This window comes from Scatophagus argus, chromosome 17 (assembly GCF_020382885.2).
Source record: "Scatophagus argus isolate fScaArg1 chromosome 17, fScaArg1.pri, whole genome shotgun sequence".
In the NCBI taxonomy this organism is placed as follows: Eukaryota; Metazoa; Chordata; class Actinopteri; family Scatophagidae; genus Scatophagus; species Scatophagus argus.
This window is the reverse complement of record NC_058509.1, coordinates 13580010-13596982: the sequence shown is the minus strand read 5'-3', so window position 1 is coordinate 13596982 and position 16973 is coordinate 13580010. Positions and strand designations below refer to the sequence as shown.

Here is a 16973-nt window from a genome sequence, read left to right as displayed (position 1 = left end):
GGAGTTGGGGAATGTGAACTATGAGGATGCGAGATGGGGCAGGCTGCAGATGAAGGGAAATTACTGTTGAACTCTGCATTCCCTCTTCCCTCTGTAAGATGGCGCCTGACGGTGACCTCCCCCCCTTCCTTCTCCGCCCCCTCTCCCCCCACTTCTCCCTCATCTCTCCCTTCAGCGCGGGGTCATAAATCCGTTGTTGTTTATGAAAATTTACAACACGGCAATGCAACTTTACGACCCGACTCGTCATTCTATTGGCCACAGCTTGTCACGTGGCAGGGAGCCGTGAACATGAACTTTTTATATATAATTTCCAATAGCAGAATAGAGGAGCCTTTCATTTAACGGTCTCCGGCTGCTTCCACGCAGCTGTTTTCACTGGCGACCTTCGACGTTTTTCAAACAGCACACATCTTCACCGGAGTCTGGAGTTTCCCCCCGGTCAGGCAGAGGCTCGGCGCGCAGGAGCTCACACTGGGACATGACTGGATCATTTGGGCGTCCTGCTGTCTCTCTCCCGACACGCTTTGGACAGGATGAGTGGAAGGAGCCCCGGTGCGTCACTGACCCCCCTCGGGAGCCCCAGTTTCCATCTGAGGGACTCAGCTGGATACTTCCCTCCGTCTCTCTGCCCGTGTGCACCTGCCAGCTCCCTCCTCCTCACCTCCCATGTTTACAGGCAGAAACCTTCACAAGGTAAGACAGCTGAAACTTGCATGTGTTTGCTCTCTGTTCAGTTTGCCAGGAGAGATAACATCGCCAATTAATAAGCAGTTTGTTGTCTAAACATTACGCCTCGCTCGTGTTCAATTTAAAGATTCAAATCCTGTGGAAGATTATGTTACACTCTAATTTATTATGATTTGAATGGTATATGGTACGTGGTAAATCTGATCAGTCTGAATGAGATCATCTGTAACACTGGCGTCGTCTTTCTCTTGATCTTTGTGTTGGCTTTTGCATGCTGTCAAGACTTTGTTTGTTGTCGGATTTGAATGGGGATGGGCTTTCAGCTGCAAAATTCATTGGGTGGATGGTGGCCAAAAAAATGTGCTCTTTGACGCCCTCACGTGGAGACACTGGGTTTATTGTTGTTGCAGCTCTGCCTTGTTTTTGCTGCGAGCAGACATCAGACAAGTCGTCCTCCATTTCTACCTGTGTGTCCGTGCATAATGCTTTAAACCTGTATGCTGCATACGTGTGCATGCAACGTCCTGACTCAGTGCACGTTGAAGTGATTAAGAGGGTCATTTTCAGTGAACAAAACGCGACCATTTCATCATTTGAATGACCTTTAATTGAGACACAAAAATGTCACATATTTCTGTTTGCACATCCGTGATGTTTACAGGGTTTCTTTAACATGAACTCAGCGAGCCTGGTTATTACTGTATTGTAACAGTGATTTGTTTCTTGCAATAAATCATTTGTTGGCTGTGCAAACCCACTTCTGGAGATCTAAAATGCAAAGCATGGGCGGATTTCCTTTGGAATATATTAACTGTGCACAAGTGGATGTGTAGTCAAATACATGCAGCAATAAGGAACATTTTCGATTTTGCATATCTCATATTTGTTTTTCCGCGGTTTCTCCTTTGCATAAAATACTAGTTTCTCATCAGTGTGTCGTGGGAAAGGAAACGTTGCTATCTCCGTGTGTTTTGACTGTTGTTGTCTCCAATATCCACTTTCTCTTGTAAAGTCTGCTGCTGTTAGGTTGAGAATCGCACTGATTATCATCGCCTTCCATTAAATGTCATAACTGCCCTGAATGTGACCACTGTGAGCCGTGTTTTACGTAGAATGGCAGAAAACAAATACAGACATTGTGAACGCTGTATTTGCATGAGCCTACACTCTCAGTGTCACTAGTGCTGGTGTGTGAAGGCGCCTGCAGAGTGCACTGCCCTCCTGTTTTTCCTGCAGCAGTGGCCCCATCGCTCCCAGCCCGACACGCCTGACACCAGCGTGCACTCGCTTTCCTTTCCTTTCTTTTGGTCCTTATTTAGTTCCTGGGTGTGTCGTTGGCTCAGCTCGCGCAAATAATTTTCGTGGGAACTTTGTTGCCATTGGCCAGTCATAAATCAGCTGTTGGAGCATGTCTATTTAGCCATCACACTCACACACACACACACAGGTCTGTAAGTCTCCTCTTATGTGGGCCCACTGGATCTGGGAGCCCGGTATTCACCCTTCCTCACGTCGTGCCTTCTGGGGGTCTGTTTCCACGAAGGGTACACATACCTCGGACAAAATAAATAATCTATATCTGACTGGTTTTGTCAGCAACGCATGATTGGGCTTGTGCTGGTTACAGGGCTGCTCTGGGGAAATAGTATGTTAGTCGCCCCTTCGAGAGACGAAGGTGCCATAAAAATTCCACAAAGAGAAAACCAAACGGAGAGCGCTGGACGAGGCGCCATGCCTCTCTTTAAGCTTCGTGTCTGTGTTACGCTCTGTGCTGATCCTCCTGTTTGTGTAGTCCTGCTCAGAACAACAGCAGATTAAGACATTTAAATAGGTGAATTGGTCAGGTTACAATAAAGTAGTTCGCCAGTTTTATTCATGTACGCAATAATTTTCCTAAAACTAAAGATAAAACTGTTTTATTTTTTGGATAATCAGCCATGTGTCCGTGAGGCATTGTAACTGATCGATTAGACAGTTGGATTAATAAACGTTTCTCCTACATTATCACATAAAATATGATATATTGTTATGTCTTATAAGCGGCGGAGGAACAGAGAATCACAGAACGGACCTCCTTCGTAGACTAATATTACTTACGAATAATGTGTGACACATTACAGAAACTAAACAGAGGAATTGTTTTCTGAACATTGTGGTTACTTCACATTCAAATTTTAAACGTTTTCCCTTCATTTATCCGTAAATCCCTTCCGGTATTTTCTCTCACGATTATTTCTACTGTCACATTTTGCCTTTTTCGTTTCTTTAAATTGCAGAGTGACAGTAAAAAAAAAAAAAAAAATCCATATCGTACATCTTCTCCTACAAAAGAGATTTTATTTTGTTCTCGATGCAATTCTATCTTTCAAACAGAGAGAAGAATTAAACTGCAATTTGATAAGATACTGGCTGTTTAAATGTCAACGTAAACGATGTTTCGCCTTTGAATGAGAGCGTAATAAAGTCGGGTTTTATGCAAACATTTTATAATCTGATAGTTCATTGTTTGACACGTGTCTTCATACAGGCCTGTAGAGTCTGTTTAAAGTTATTTATTCCTCAGTGTGGCGTTAAGGGCAGGCTTTTAACGGCCGTCTTTGCCGTGTTATTCATCAGTGTTGCATTTGGCTTTTATTTTTCCCCCAAACTTTAATTCATTGGTCTTTTCCAACATGAGCGTCTGCTCACTTGTTTTATCATTAGAAGCAAAAAAAAAGTGTGAATAAACCACAGACCTGCTCTGAATGGGCTTTTATTCTATTAACTGCGCAGACTATTTGCACTCATCGCCTATCATAACGTGCACAAGAGATTCTGATCGAATTATTTCTGTACACTATCCTCGCAGAGATTGCGCTCTCAGCATGTCACTTGTTGTATTGTTTAGGAGCCCGTTGGTTTTTTGCCGCAATGGTCGTTAACCTCTGAATGACCCCGTGTGGAGCCCACGCCTCAGAAAGCGCTGCAGACAGGCAGTGCAACAGTTGAGCCAGAGGATGGCGCACCACGACAATCCAAAACACCCGAGCCCTGCCTCGGAGTTTGCCCTAGCCAAGAGCGCAGGGAGGCGCGCACCCTTCACATCCCACCCAGTATTTCCTTTGTGCACGAGTTTACCTCTGGAGGTCACCAAGCAGGATTTACGACTGGTCAACAAAAGCACGTGATTCTCCGCCGTACCCCATATTTGGGTGCCTACGTAAGAGAGAATCAAGTCCATGTCCCACTCATTTCCATAATTCATCATAAATTGTGCAAGGGTGCTATAGGACGCGCTAAACCAAAAGAGCCACAAATCAAGCACACAGGTTTATGCTATTTTACCTCCAAACACAATTAAAAAAATAGCAACAATACTTACAGCGATCAAACGGTGGAATTGTCAACAAATGAGCTCCTATTTTGTGAACTCATTCTGCGGACGCTATCCCAATGGCGCGGACTTCCAGTTACATAATTATGGAGACCATAGTACGGCAAACGAGCAATACAGAGACTCAACAGCCATGCACTCCAGCAGGTACGGCTATGGCTACAACGGGATGGACCTAACAGTCGGACGGGCCGGTGCCGGACACTTTGTGGGCAACGAGCGGACGAGGGGCTACTCCCCGAGTCACTCAGCGGCGACAACACCCTCCGTGGAGCCTGTCAGGTACACCCAGTCCGCCAGCAGCACCGGGACATCGTCTCTATCGCCACCACCTGAGCCACTACCGTGCTCCTCTGTCGCCAGCTCGTCTCCGGTGAGCGACACTCAGTCTCAACACCGAGCCGTGAAAAACTCTATAGCCACCCCGTGCTCAACCCCGTGCTCGAGCTCGAACGGAGGCACGCTGCTGCTCAGCCGGGACTGTGTGTCCAAAGCTTCCCCCCTGGAGGAAGAGAAGCCTGCGGGAAGCGCACCGACAACTCCTCAAAATGTTACCGACTCAGCACAGCCTCAGATATACCCGTGGATGAGAAAACTACATATAAGTCATGGTAAACAAATAATCTTTATTGATTTATAGACCTGGAGCTGTGTTATGCTTTGGTGAATGTGTCATGTGTGTTTATATCTTAGTCAGGGACGCTAAACCATACCCCTAACAAGTCAAAATTTTTGAGTATCAAGCACGAAATATATTTACTATCCTAAATATGGCGCATATGGCGCCTTTTGCGCCTCTCACCTGGCTGGTGTATGTTGCTCAGTGTAGACCAGGTACGGGCTGATTTCATAACATAACATAGGAGAAGTTAGTTAAAATGTTTTAGACATGCAGGATAAACGTATTATTCTGCATAGTTACGACCGTAACTATGCAGAATACGTTTATCCCATATCCCACATGTTACACCTCCTTAGTTTGTTAAATCTTTGCCGCATGGTGCAGTTGAAAAGCTGTGTGTTTCGCTTTGTTACTAGCTTTTTAATCAGCTTGGATGAATTTTGCCTAAGCTTTGTTTAAAACTTTGTCGTATGCCAACTTTTTGTCAGTCTTATCTGCACAAACCAGCTAGACAGCGACAAAAATATTACGGAAAATTAAGTCCAAAAAGTTTTTGCATTATTATTTTTAAAAAAACATCTACTGTATCTCACATGTTTTCCTTTTTTTCCTGTACAAGACTTGTCAGGACCAGAGGGCAAGAGAGCCAGGACTGCGTACACCCGGTACCAGACCCTGGAGCTGGAGAAGGAGTTCCACTTCAACCGCTACCTGACCCGCAGGCGGAGGATCGAGATAGCCCATGCCCTCTGCCTCTCAGAGAGACAGATCAAAATCTGGTTTCAGAACCGCAGGATGAAGTGGAAGAAAGACAACAAGTTGAAGAGCATGAACATGGCGGCTGCAGGCGGGGGAGGCTACAGGCCTTGATATTCACTCTTCTCTATCCCTAATATCGAGCACTATGAAAATAAAACAAAGATTGTCATATCAGCTTTTCCTCCTCCTCTTCCTCGTTCCAAAAGCGCAGAGACTTTGTTAACGGGCTGTGTGCGGGACAAGGGGACACCCCACATAAGCCCACTGTATGTCCAACAAACGTCCCCTTATATTCCTTAATATTATTTCCTTTTTATTTCCACCGTGGTAATGCTTATGTGAGTAAGAAAAAATAAATAAATGCATTATGTACAGATCTGTCTAGATTTAGAGAAAAAAAGAAACACATGAAAATAAATGTTTGTTTTAAATTATTTCTTGTTAAGACAAAAAAAAAATCATAATAATGAAAAAAATAATCAAAGCTTGAAATGCTACCTACTTACCTACCTACCTACCGCAAATAAATCCAGTAAAAGTTATGTGATGCACTCAGAACAACAACATCTTATTAAATAAAGGGTTGGAGTCGAGCTGCCTTTGTGTTTAGCCTTCGTTTTCTATGTATGCACTGTATATGTATGTATTTATTTGTTTGATGTATTGTACCAACTTGTCAGACAACTTGCTTCCAAAAGTAGAGACAGCAGAGTACGTAAAGCCTTGTGTGGTTATTGTGTGCGTTGTGAACACGTGTGGACAGAGGTGCCGACTCAGTCTTGTATGTACAGTAGCTGTGCCTTGTATCTTTGTTTTCTTTTCATTGTTATCGTTGTTGTTGTTGCAGGAGCTGCTCTTTGCTTTGTTCACCTGGGCGCAACATCTTCGTAAAAATCGTGTTTTTGGTTTTTTTTTGTTTTTTTTTATTTTTTTGTCTTTTTCCTCCCTGGCTGTTTTTATGTGGAGGTTCCCACAGTAAATTCCATTGCCTATGTGTATAACTCCATCGTGATTAGCTTTTTGTAAATGTTTTTCAAAGACTGGAAGTCAAGAATATACTATAATAATAATAATAATAATGATTATGATGATGGCCATTATAATAAACTTTGTACTGGAACGGCAACACTACAGTGAGTGTATGTTTTGTATGAATACTCCAGATTCGTTTGCGCTTTTACCTCGACTGCTCCAAGGAGTAGAAGTGTTTGCTGTCTAAAATCTCGAAGTCGCTTGTCAAAGTTTCCTCAAGTTAAATCTCCTCGAATTCAACAGGTTCTCTTGAATGAAAGCTTTATGTTTTACTCACCTTGCTGCTGAGTGAAGGGGCTTTTTTTTGAGGGTGGGGATCCTTGGCCACTGAGCGGCTCCAGGGGCCGTGCGTCCCTTTGCGCACAGACTCCTGGGCTATTCCCGGAGAATCAGTTCGACTTTTCAAGCTGTAAACTTTATTAGGGCCGATTCTGCTTCTCTGACATTTGGGTGCTAAATGAATGGGGGGTTTTGTCTATGAATTAGATCGTAAAAATCATCCGAAGCGCGGCCAGATAGGCTCACTGGCCATAAACGGTCACGTGGTAGCCATTAAAGTAAGTTTTATGGTTTTGGGGAGTTGACAGTATATTGCACATAACATATAATCGCACTGACGGCGAGGCTCCGTCTGACTCTCTCTTTGCAGCCTGTAAGTGTTACTTGTCCGGTACAGACCGTCTCTGTTGCTCAGTCTGCCTCAGTATGGACCGGACGCTCTCCAGGATGAGGACCGCGTCTCTGGGTAAGTTTGTGCACACGATCCGGTAGCCCGAAAACAGCCAGCCTGTGTTGAGCCTGACAGTCTTATTATTGTATTCGCTCCCTCTGTCCGTCCCTATTAGACCATTACACTAATTTGTCAGTTGTGCAGTGCTGAATACTGGTCTCGGCAGATGTTGCGCAGGGTTGGGTCCGGCTCATGGCTATTTAATTGCTTCCTTCCCCGTGTAACTTGTTTCCCTCCATCTGTGGTGTAACTCATAATCCATTTTTACATGTTGGGTAATTATCTCTGTGTCCATTTCCACCCCCACAAACTTCTAGTTGTTGTCGTTTTATTACATTGGAGAATTCACAGACCGTGAGCCTGAAAGTTTCCAAAGGGGTGTGTGGATTTGTCTTGATAAAGTTAAGCGCTAATGCAGGCCTCCAGATTTACAACTATCCCCGTTTGATCGGATTCTGTATGCGCTGTTGAGTTTTGGAAGTTGGAGGTTCATCCCTGAAAAAGTTTGTTTCTTGTGGTTTTTTCCCCCCCTGAACGCTGCTCTCCACATGTTGGCACCGTATATGGCTTTAGGACAGGCTGTAAACAGTGTCAAGTAAACACAACATGGGAACAAACAGCAGCAGGGAGACTTTTGAAAAGGAATTCCGTTTTGTGTCTGCCACGTCGTTTTGTGTTTGGGGTTGAAAAGTTCAGATGACCCCTCAAAAGTCACTCTCGCTTTGTGGTGACCTCTTGTGCGCTCAGTGCCGGGACGATCCCGGTCACCAGTGGACCCTGAGACAAAAAAATGGACTGGAAACAGCAAACAAATTTTAAAATCTTTTCTCACAAATTCCTTGGATGCACTGATGTTGTCTCTTTATTTTTCTGAACCACCTTTTGTAATGAAAAGACATGTGGGTCGATGCGCCCCTTTTTGATTTGACATTTCTCCTCCGAATATGCACTAAAACATCTAAAAAATCGGCAATTACTATTTGAGTTGTGTGAATTTTTGGCAGAAATACATTTCAAATGAGTTGTTGCCTGAGCGGATTAGTAAAGTTTATCTTGTCCACCAGCAGGTTTTATTGTAGCTACAGAGGCCCTGTGTCTGTGAATGTTATCTCTGCTCCTTCCTGTGAGAAAATCTAGTTATTTGTCAGTGCAGAATTTTAAATTTCCGTCAGTACTTTAATGCTCACCTGCGAAAATAAACTCTGGACGGACAAGGTGGAATTCATTTTCCTCTTTTTTATTAAACAGAAATCATACATGTTTGACAATGTGCCCATTGTCATATTGAGCAGAATAATCCAGAACATATTGCCTTTATCCTTCAGTTTACCGTTTAGCTAATTTAGCCCATTGTTATGTAAAGAAGTCACCATCTTAACAAAACGCGGACTTACACTCTACTCTGTCCGACTTGATTTTACTCCAAATGAAAATTCAACAGAACACATTGATAGTGTGGCAATTTGGAAATGAAAACGCTTGCCAATATTTCAAAAGGAGAAATTTCGACAGGACCCCATGCGCGGCATACTGCCAGGCAGAGAGGCAGAGAGGGAGAGAAGCGCTGCAGGTTCATCTGGAGGTCAGCCACAGCACCAAGATAAATCTGCATCCTCTCAGAGCCACCAGCAGAGCTCGCTTTAGGCCAAGTTCACTGTCACCCTGCTGTATAGAGAGAGGCCGCTCACACATACACACACGCCTTCACGTTAATGACACGTTTGCTTGGCGTTGCCTATAAGCATAAAGCGTATAAATGAATTCACCGAGGGACACAGAGCCTGTGGTAGCATCCTGCACCGGAGGAAAAGACTACGGGAAGGGGGCGGGGGTCTGAACTTTAAAGTGTTGCCTCCAACAAAGACTTTTGGCTGCTGTGGTGGCTCTATAGTGTTAATGAATGATCTGCATATTTTACAGCTCTATTAGTCTTGAGGGAGAGCCTATCGGATTTATCTTTTCACTCTCTCTTTGGAAACATCATAAAGCTGCAATTGCATTTTAGGTCTTGTGCTGGCATCTTTTCTAATTATGAAATTTGGGGAAATGATCATCGTGATGGCAAGAGAGATACACATAGCTAAAAATCTTTTTTTTTTTTTTTTTTTTTTTCGTTTCAAAAGGACCAGATATCACCGGGCTGGGGCAGATGAGAGGGAGATAGCTGCAGAAGAGGAGGAAAAATTGGGGTCAAAAGTTTACGCGCTGAACAAGTCTCCGTCATCTGTTCACTCGGAGCTTGATGCCAGCCTTATAATAGCGATCTTGACTCTCCACACAAAAGACAGAATAGCTTTGAATTACATATGTTGCACGGTGCACTCCAGGTGAACCCTGAAAGCGCGGTGACCTCGCGTTAGAGACCGGGGGAGGGGACCCCCCACCCGTCCCCAGCAACAAGATTGAGTGCTCGGCGTTTTATTAGGGCGGTTGATTGGTGAATTTCCTTTGAATAAATTGCATTTGATATGTTTAGGGACGAGGGCAGAATTTGCATTTTGAGGATTGATACTCTCGACCCGGTCACAGGGTAATGGGAAAACCCACAGCCCCCAAATTGAGCCCCCGGACCCCTTAAAAAACATTTAGCCTCTCTCTTCCTGATCAGCTGAATAGAAGCCTTTTAAGAAAGCAGAAATGGGACAGATGTTTTTGTGACTCAGAGACAAAGTTGCGAAAATATTTTTTTGTGTTAATATATAGTTTACATTTCAAAATCAATACAGCTATTTTTAGAGCGAGTTTTAAGTGTTGAGAAACATGAAAATTAAAGAAACCAGTCGAAAATTTTTTTAAAAACAATTCGTGACCAAAAATTGAACATTTGTATTGTTATTATGCTAAAAAGCCTAAAATTGGGTCAGGCCTAAATCAGATATCTGCTTAGGCCTGTGTGTTAGCGGCAGCACAACACAATCAGAACAACTTTTTGTGTCAAGTAAGTAAATAAAAAGAGCAATTTTAACCTAAATAGAAAAACCTTTCATTTGATAAATGAAAAACATACATTTAGCATTTTCGATGCTGTTTATTGTATTATTAACGTGAGTATAGCAGACAAAAGGTGTTCATTCTGGATTTCTTTTATTGTCTAAAGCAAAACTTGGCTGAACACATTGGTAGAAACGTAACACACACAGTGCGCGGCACAAGAGATCTTTTTGCATCCTGTAAAACAAACAAGTGCTGAAACGTCTGCCCAAAGTTCAATAAAATCCGGAAAAGCCAAAGAACCGAATTTGTTTGTTCACAGCGCTGTTTCCTGAGCTTAAAAGTAAAAGCTCGTCAATGGAGGCTGCAAATCCGCTCAGACAGACTCACACCGCGCGGCTCATGAAAATTATTTTCTGCAGGTTTTTCAAATTAGGTTATGATTGTCACCAGTGAGCCTCACTTCATATGTTTTAAATCAAACATTGGCAATCTGTTAGCACTTTAACGTACCTTAAAGTGCACATTACAACTTATTCAACGTACTGAAATCTGCCTTTAACTCCGGTCAGACCCTACAGTTTGGTGTGTCCTTGTCAAAAATACTCTGTCTCAGTATGCATTACGACAGCCTAAGGAACTTGTCCCTGCACTTTCTATAGGATGTAGCTGCTGTTGAACGTGTTGTTGGTCTCTTCAGAGTTTGCAGCTGGAGGTAAAAGATGTCCGTTCTTAGTTATTGTGAAGGCTGCTTCTGTCGCTTATGTTCTTGCTGTAAGGGGCACAATGTTAAAAAATAAATAAATAAATGAATGTGTGTTTACCTTTATCAAAATATTACCATAAAGGCATGAAAGCTGTTTTCTAGCCCGAATCTTTGGCCTTGAATGCAGAGAGGATTTTTTTTTTTATTTCGCCGTCAGGGCTCCCGTACAGACGAGAGACCTTGTGAGAGCCATCTGCAATCTGTCACCATCGTCACAGCACTTCTCTGATAATCTAAATTTACAGTAAACTGTCAGCATGATGTATACTGGTTAAATAGACCTTCACTTCACAGTATATGCTCTGAAAGGAAACACCGTGATCTGGCTCTTATTTTGTCCTAGAAGAAAATCTCTAACAAGGAAGCTGGAAACGAGTTTTTGTTACCATTAGGGGCGAAATAGCGCTCTTAAATTTGGTGGAAAATTACTTAGATAGTGCAACACTGTTTCCAAATGCTTCCTTGAATCCCAGTGGTCAATTGGGTGATCATTATCCTATTATATTCAGTGCTTGCTGCATTGTTCAAGAGAGATTTCCAGATGCTTTATTGCATCCAAACTCACAGCAGCACCTTTCAGGCCTGGATTAGATAAGGGCGGTATTAACCAGGAGTGTTATCTAAAAAGCCTTTTTTTTTGCAACACCGAATAGGATTTTTAAACCTTCGTGCTATATGTTCGGTATTCACAGCTGACAATTAAAGGAAAAAGTAGTCTATAGCAACAAGTAGAATGACCTGTTAAAACAGATAGCCGTTATTCACGCAAGGATAACTCGGAGTAAGTGGATAATAGCCAAGCTGAACTGGCCCATATTTATACAGGACCTATATATAGTCGAATGGCAGCAGACTGTAAATTTAGATATCATGTGAAGCCGTCTTACCGCTGACGTTATGTTGACATATTGCCTCTCAGGTGGTCTCTTGGTCATGGATACTCTGGATATATGGCGGAAAGTACATCAGCTGTCATTGACAATGGGTTAGGTGCTGGAAAGGCTGTAAAATACACAGGATAGTAACAGCTCTGCCTCACAGCGACAGTGTGCTAACGTGGAAAAACAAAGCATTATTATTTTTTTAAGATGAAAAAGAAAACTGAGGCCTGCCTCTGGTTGCGGTGGACAAAGAAGAAATCACCTGCTTAGTGTCCTCCTCATCAGCAATATCCGAAAACAGTGATGGAGAAAAAAGAAAGCTGTTGTTTTGGGCTCATATATTTACATATCAGTCAGTCTGCAGCGCATCTCTGAAGCTGTAAAAGCAGCCCTTTTCCACAGATGCATATTCTAACTCAGAGCTCGACGTTCTAGATAGTTGGAGGTCTTTTGCACATTTTTTAAAATCCTTTTGGGACCTTCCTGGGTGATGACCCGCGCTAAGTGCCCCCCTCACCCACCCCACCCCCAGCTCCTCAGAGTTGAACGGACCCTGAAAAACTGAAGTCCAAGTCCGGGGTGAACCTCAGGTCACTGCGTCTAACAGATATGAAAATGTCACCTCTTTGGGGAAAGGGCGCGCCTTGTTGTTTAACAAAGACTGTCAATGGGCAAGATTAATCAGAAACAAAATGGAAACGGTGTCACTTTTGGGTCAGGCAGAAGTTATCTGTGTTTAGAAGAGCGAATTGAATAGGGGGTAGTGGTGGCGGTGGAGGGGAGAAAATAAAGGAAAGAAAAGAAAGCTTTCAATATTTCCGAAGTTTGGCCTCTTGTTTCTCCATGCAGAGGCCTTGTTGACGTGGACAGTGTGTATCAGCTTTGTGAAGAGCTGCTGCATCTTCCAGGGATACAGATACAGTGTGCCACCTCGGACATGAAGAGGAAACACGACCTGGACGTGATGGCTGCTGGCGAGAAGCACGGTAAGACATTTTCTTATTTTCTACCTTATAAACAAGCAGCTTCAAATAAGTGTTTATTTTTAAAATCTAAATATTTAAATACATTGGGTCTGAAAGGATGATGCTGAATTTATGAAATTTCTTTCCACAAAAAATAGTAAATTTTATCAATATAATTAGAATAATGATTTGGTTATATTGTTACTATTGTTGCTGCTGTTGTTGTACCTGGGAATATTTGCCCCTTTAAACTTTAATACCCGTCTCTTCAAAGCGTATTTTCATTGGTACAATAAATGCCAAAGGTTTTTATCGTAGGCTTGGTTGTTGACAGCAAAGTGTTACAGCAGGAGGCGCATGAGAAACTCCTTTAACATCCTGCGTATTTGTATTGAGATGTTGTGAAAAAGTCTTTTTTCCCATATAAATATATATTGCCAAATGTAATCCGAATTGTAAAGTTGTATAGGATGTGATTTTATCCGTGCTGTGCAGAGAAATCCTGCCATCTCTCACTGTAAACGGTCCATCCTGGTTACAAATGCCACGCTTTGTTAGATGCGTGTCCTGTGAGTGTTTGTCCAGCGTTTGGGTGGATAAAGCAGTTAACTGATAATACGTGATGACCGTGCTATCAGTGTCAGATAAGTTTCATGTGATTTTATAGAACAAACAGAGAGCAAAATAGATTAGTTATAATAATTACAGAAAAAAATACTGCAGTGTCTTATGCAGCTACACAGTCGTGCAGCGTGAGAGGTGAGCGTTTTCTGTTGTATATGTGTGTGTCGTAAACGGGTGGATTTTATTATTGCACAAGTCATATGCTTTGTGTAGAGAGCTGTGGGTCCGCAGAGCAGCGGCTCGTCAGTGCCTCAAAGAAGCGTGCGCACTAACACTGTTGTCTTTTTTTGATCATTTGAATGGGCGAACCCGCAACATTGAGATTTGCATTGTTGTGATGGCGTGTTTCCTCAGGATTCAACACATTTTGAACTCCAACAACGGACATCAGCGTCACTATTAGAAATAGTCCTTTGTTTGTGACAAGCTTTATTTTCTCAGGGCTTGAATTTCACATCTACTTTGTGTTCCAGAGGGGATGGGGTTATTTTTTCCACATGCAGGAAAGCCTCACCCACATAAGTTTGGCTCCATGCAGTAAACAAGTTAGTTGATTGGTTTTGCTTTATATACTGTGATTTAATAAGGAAAACACCAACGTAAGCCACTGCGAACAGCGCTGGTGGTACCAGTGCCATGCTTTCCATTGGTTCCTGTTTACATGATGCCCACAGGACACGCGGTGATTGGTGGCGCTTCACACGTGACCAGGCAACTTTGTACATTTGACAGGGAGTAGGAGGGTTTTGTGGAGATCAGAAAAACGACAGCGCGATAAAAATTAGTATTGTTGCACTTCACAAATTAATGACCATGAGTTCCTACTTGATAAACTCCAACTATATCGAGCCTTCCTTTCCCCCATGCGACGAATATCAGCAGAGCGGATACATCCCCAACCCTGGTGATTACTACGAGCGGCCAAAAGATACGGGCTTCCCCCAACACAACGAGCCATCCTATCCGAGGTCAAACTATACAGAATCGGGCTACGACTACGGTAATGTCCCCGCCGCCGGACTCGATGATTTCGGCGATGGCCACCACGCACAGCCTCAACCGGTTCCACAGAGCCACGGTCCTCGCCTCACCGCGGCCCCAGACGGTGGCGCAGGGGCAAATGCCAGCAAAGACTGCAGCCTCGCCAGTGAGGTATATCCCGGCGTAGCGAAGGGCAAGGAGCCGGTGGTCTATCCTTGGATGAAAAAGGTCCACGTTAGCACCGGTGAGTTATCGTCACGGTTAAATAGCAGAACCACTGAGAAACAACCACTGGAACACACGCAAGCCTATTGAGGCAGCACTAGTAGCAGCCCTTACAACAGCAATTTACGACTATCGAGCAGCAGGGTCGGTAATTAAGGACCCTCGTAAATTTTATTGCCTGTGTTCGTCTGTCGGGGCCATGTGCCTTTGTTGCTTTTTAACCCAAACTACCTCCACCACTGGAGCCGAGCCAGACTGTAATATCCAACCCCGCTGTTTTGTTAATCATTTCTAAGCTTGATCTGTCCCTGGATGCGAGTGCTTGTACACTCGGCATCTCCACATTAAGGTCATGTCCGTTAACTGAAACAAGACAGAGAGGTAAAACAAACAGGGCGTGCCAGCGATTTCCCTCCAAACCCAAAAATGCTTCTAGTTTTTCAGCCTTGTACCGTGTCCAGCGGAGGAACTAAGTGGCTGTGAAATAAACGCTATCACCCTGCATGTAACACCTGCTTGCTTGCCTATGTATGGCTTCTCTTCCCCCTTTCCAGTCAATGCCAGTTACACCGGAGGAGTGCCCAAGAGGTCCCGCACTGCCTACACCCGCCAGCAGGCTCTGGAGCTGGAGAAGGAGTTCCATTTCAACCGGTACCTGACCCGGCGCAGACGGGTGGAGATTGCGCACACCATGTGTCTCTCCGAACGCCAGGTCAAGATCTGGTTTCAGAACAGGAGGATGAAGTGGAAGAAGGAGCACAAGCTTCCCAATACTAAGATCCGCTCCTCCAGCTCGGCCTCGTCCTCAGCCTCGGGGGCCCAGCAACAGCAGCAGATCAAAACAGGCCAGCAGCTTGTGCCCACGCCGTGCACCGCAGGTCTATAGTGCTTAAATGACCCGCACCCCACAATCCAGACTGAGATGGCAAATAACACAAGCGGAATTTGATGGACCGATTCTCAGTATTTTACACACATGGTGTTCTGTCTTTCCCCTTGCCTCTGCCATTGGGCCCCTGTCACGTCCTTTGTACCCTTCCCCTCTCCGCTCGTCCTCGCCCTCCTCATATAAGCTTGAAATTCACCTTTAATTGCCACGGTGGCAACTGAAGTGTTTATATATTCGTTTATTATTATGAAAGAAGGATAACGCACATTCAAACGTAGGACTTGGATCAAAATGTATCATTACAGTTAAACATTGAGTGAGGTAAAAGTAAGTTTGAAGTCATTTTTTTCTACGTTCTCTTGGATTATTGTTTCTCGTTTTTTTTTTATTATTATTGCTCATGGAAAGTTCTAATATACTTGAAAGGTATTTAGCGAGACTCTAGATGCCTGTTAGAAAACCAGACCGGCCGTTTGGCATCAGTCAGAGTAACAGTGTAGTTTGTGTGTTTGAGTGGGTTGGTTTACTGTTGAATGTAGTCCAGGTGACTTTCACATTTAATGTACATAGGCAAATCATAATGAAGGCACAATAAGCAAAGAATTTCGTCCAGTAGGATTATGTTTGTAGGTGTTGCAAAGTCTACTTTTATTCGTGCTAGTCCGTCCCATGTTGTGCTGTGTTCTAAACTGTGAATATTTGTATGTGTTGTCTCAGTAATGACCGTTGTGATGTAGGCTAGAGTATAGGTTCAATCTGTCCTTGTGAAATAAATATGTCCTTCACTTATGAGGCTGACTTGGCTTTGGATATTTTGTCACCGCAAATACTGATTTGATTCAAGCCCAACATGTTAATAAGCCGCGCGTAATAAGATGCTAAATGTATTTATGTGCCTCCCTCCTTTTTCAAATATGGTTTCTAATTTGGGAGTTGCATTTTCAAACTCAGACATTTTATTTTCGCGTTTTTTGTTTTCATTTCAGTACGTGGACTTTGAATTTTTTTGCGATCTTTTATTTAAAGCATTTAAATCACTTGTCCACGGTTTGGAGATGCGTGCGTAAAATTGTGCCAGTGTGTTCCAAAACTGAATAATTCACTACGCTATCTTTCATGATACTTTATATGTCTTTTTTTTTAACTTTATCTGAATTGCTTAAAACTTAATTTGCGATGTCTGATGTTCTTTGCAGAGAAGATTAACCTGCACAATTTCTATTGAAGCAAAATTATAGAGATTGAAACCTTCCCAGCATTTCAAGGTATTTAATACTCGTAATCCATTCGCGTTGTGTCTCATATCCAGTACATTTCGTATACCGTGTTGATATGTCTGCTTCCATTATGTCGTTTAATGCTCAGCTCTCAGAAATTCTAACCCGTAAAATGTGCGTGAATGCCATGCGTGTTTTGTGGATTAAGAGGAGATGTGTTTGAAATCCAGGAGGCAGATATGAGCTGCTTAAGTGTTGCAGGCTTTGCTTCTGACACAGGACTCAAAC

The 16973-nt window shown here is 43.3% G+C and overlaps 2 protein-coding genes across 3 annotated transcripts; both read left to right on the top strand.

The window, feature by feature from the left end:
* The first annotated feature begins 190 nt into the window (after positions 1-190).
* On the top strand, positions 191-16260 carry hoxa4a (homeobox A4a). Of its 2 annotated transcripts, XM_046416844.1 has the most exons (3): positions 191-696; positions 12634-12770; positions 15134-16260. In XM_046416844.1, the coding sequence occupies exons 1-3, from the start codon at positions 482-484 to the stop codon at positions 15463-15465; spliced, it is 684 nt and encodes a 227-aa protein (XP_046272800.1). In that variant the 5' UTR covers positions 191-481; the 3' UTR covers positions 15466-16260. The 2 variants fall into 2 exon arrangements, with proteins under 2 accessions (XP_046272800.1, XP_046272799.1); XM_046416843.1 differs by lacking the exons at positions 191-696; positions 12634-12770 and adding an exon at positions 12893-14598.
* On the top strand, positions 3006-8220 carry hoxa5a (homeobox A5a). Its single transcript, XM_046416841.1, has 2 exons — positions 3006-4674; positions 5305-8220. The coding sequence occupies exons 1-2, from the start codon at positions 4080-4082 to the stop codon at positions 5553-5555; spliced, it is 846 nt and encodes a 281-aa protein (XP_046272797.1). The 5' UTR covers positions 3006-4079; the 3' UTR covers positions 5556-8220.
* Positions 16261-16973: the final 713 nt, after the last annotated feature.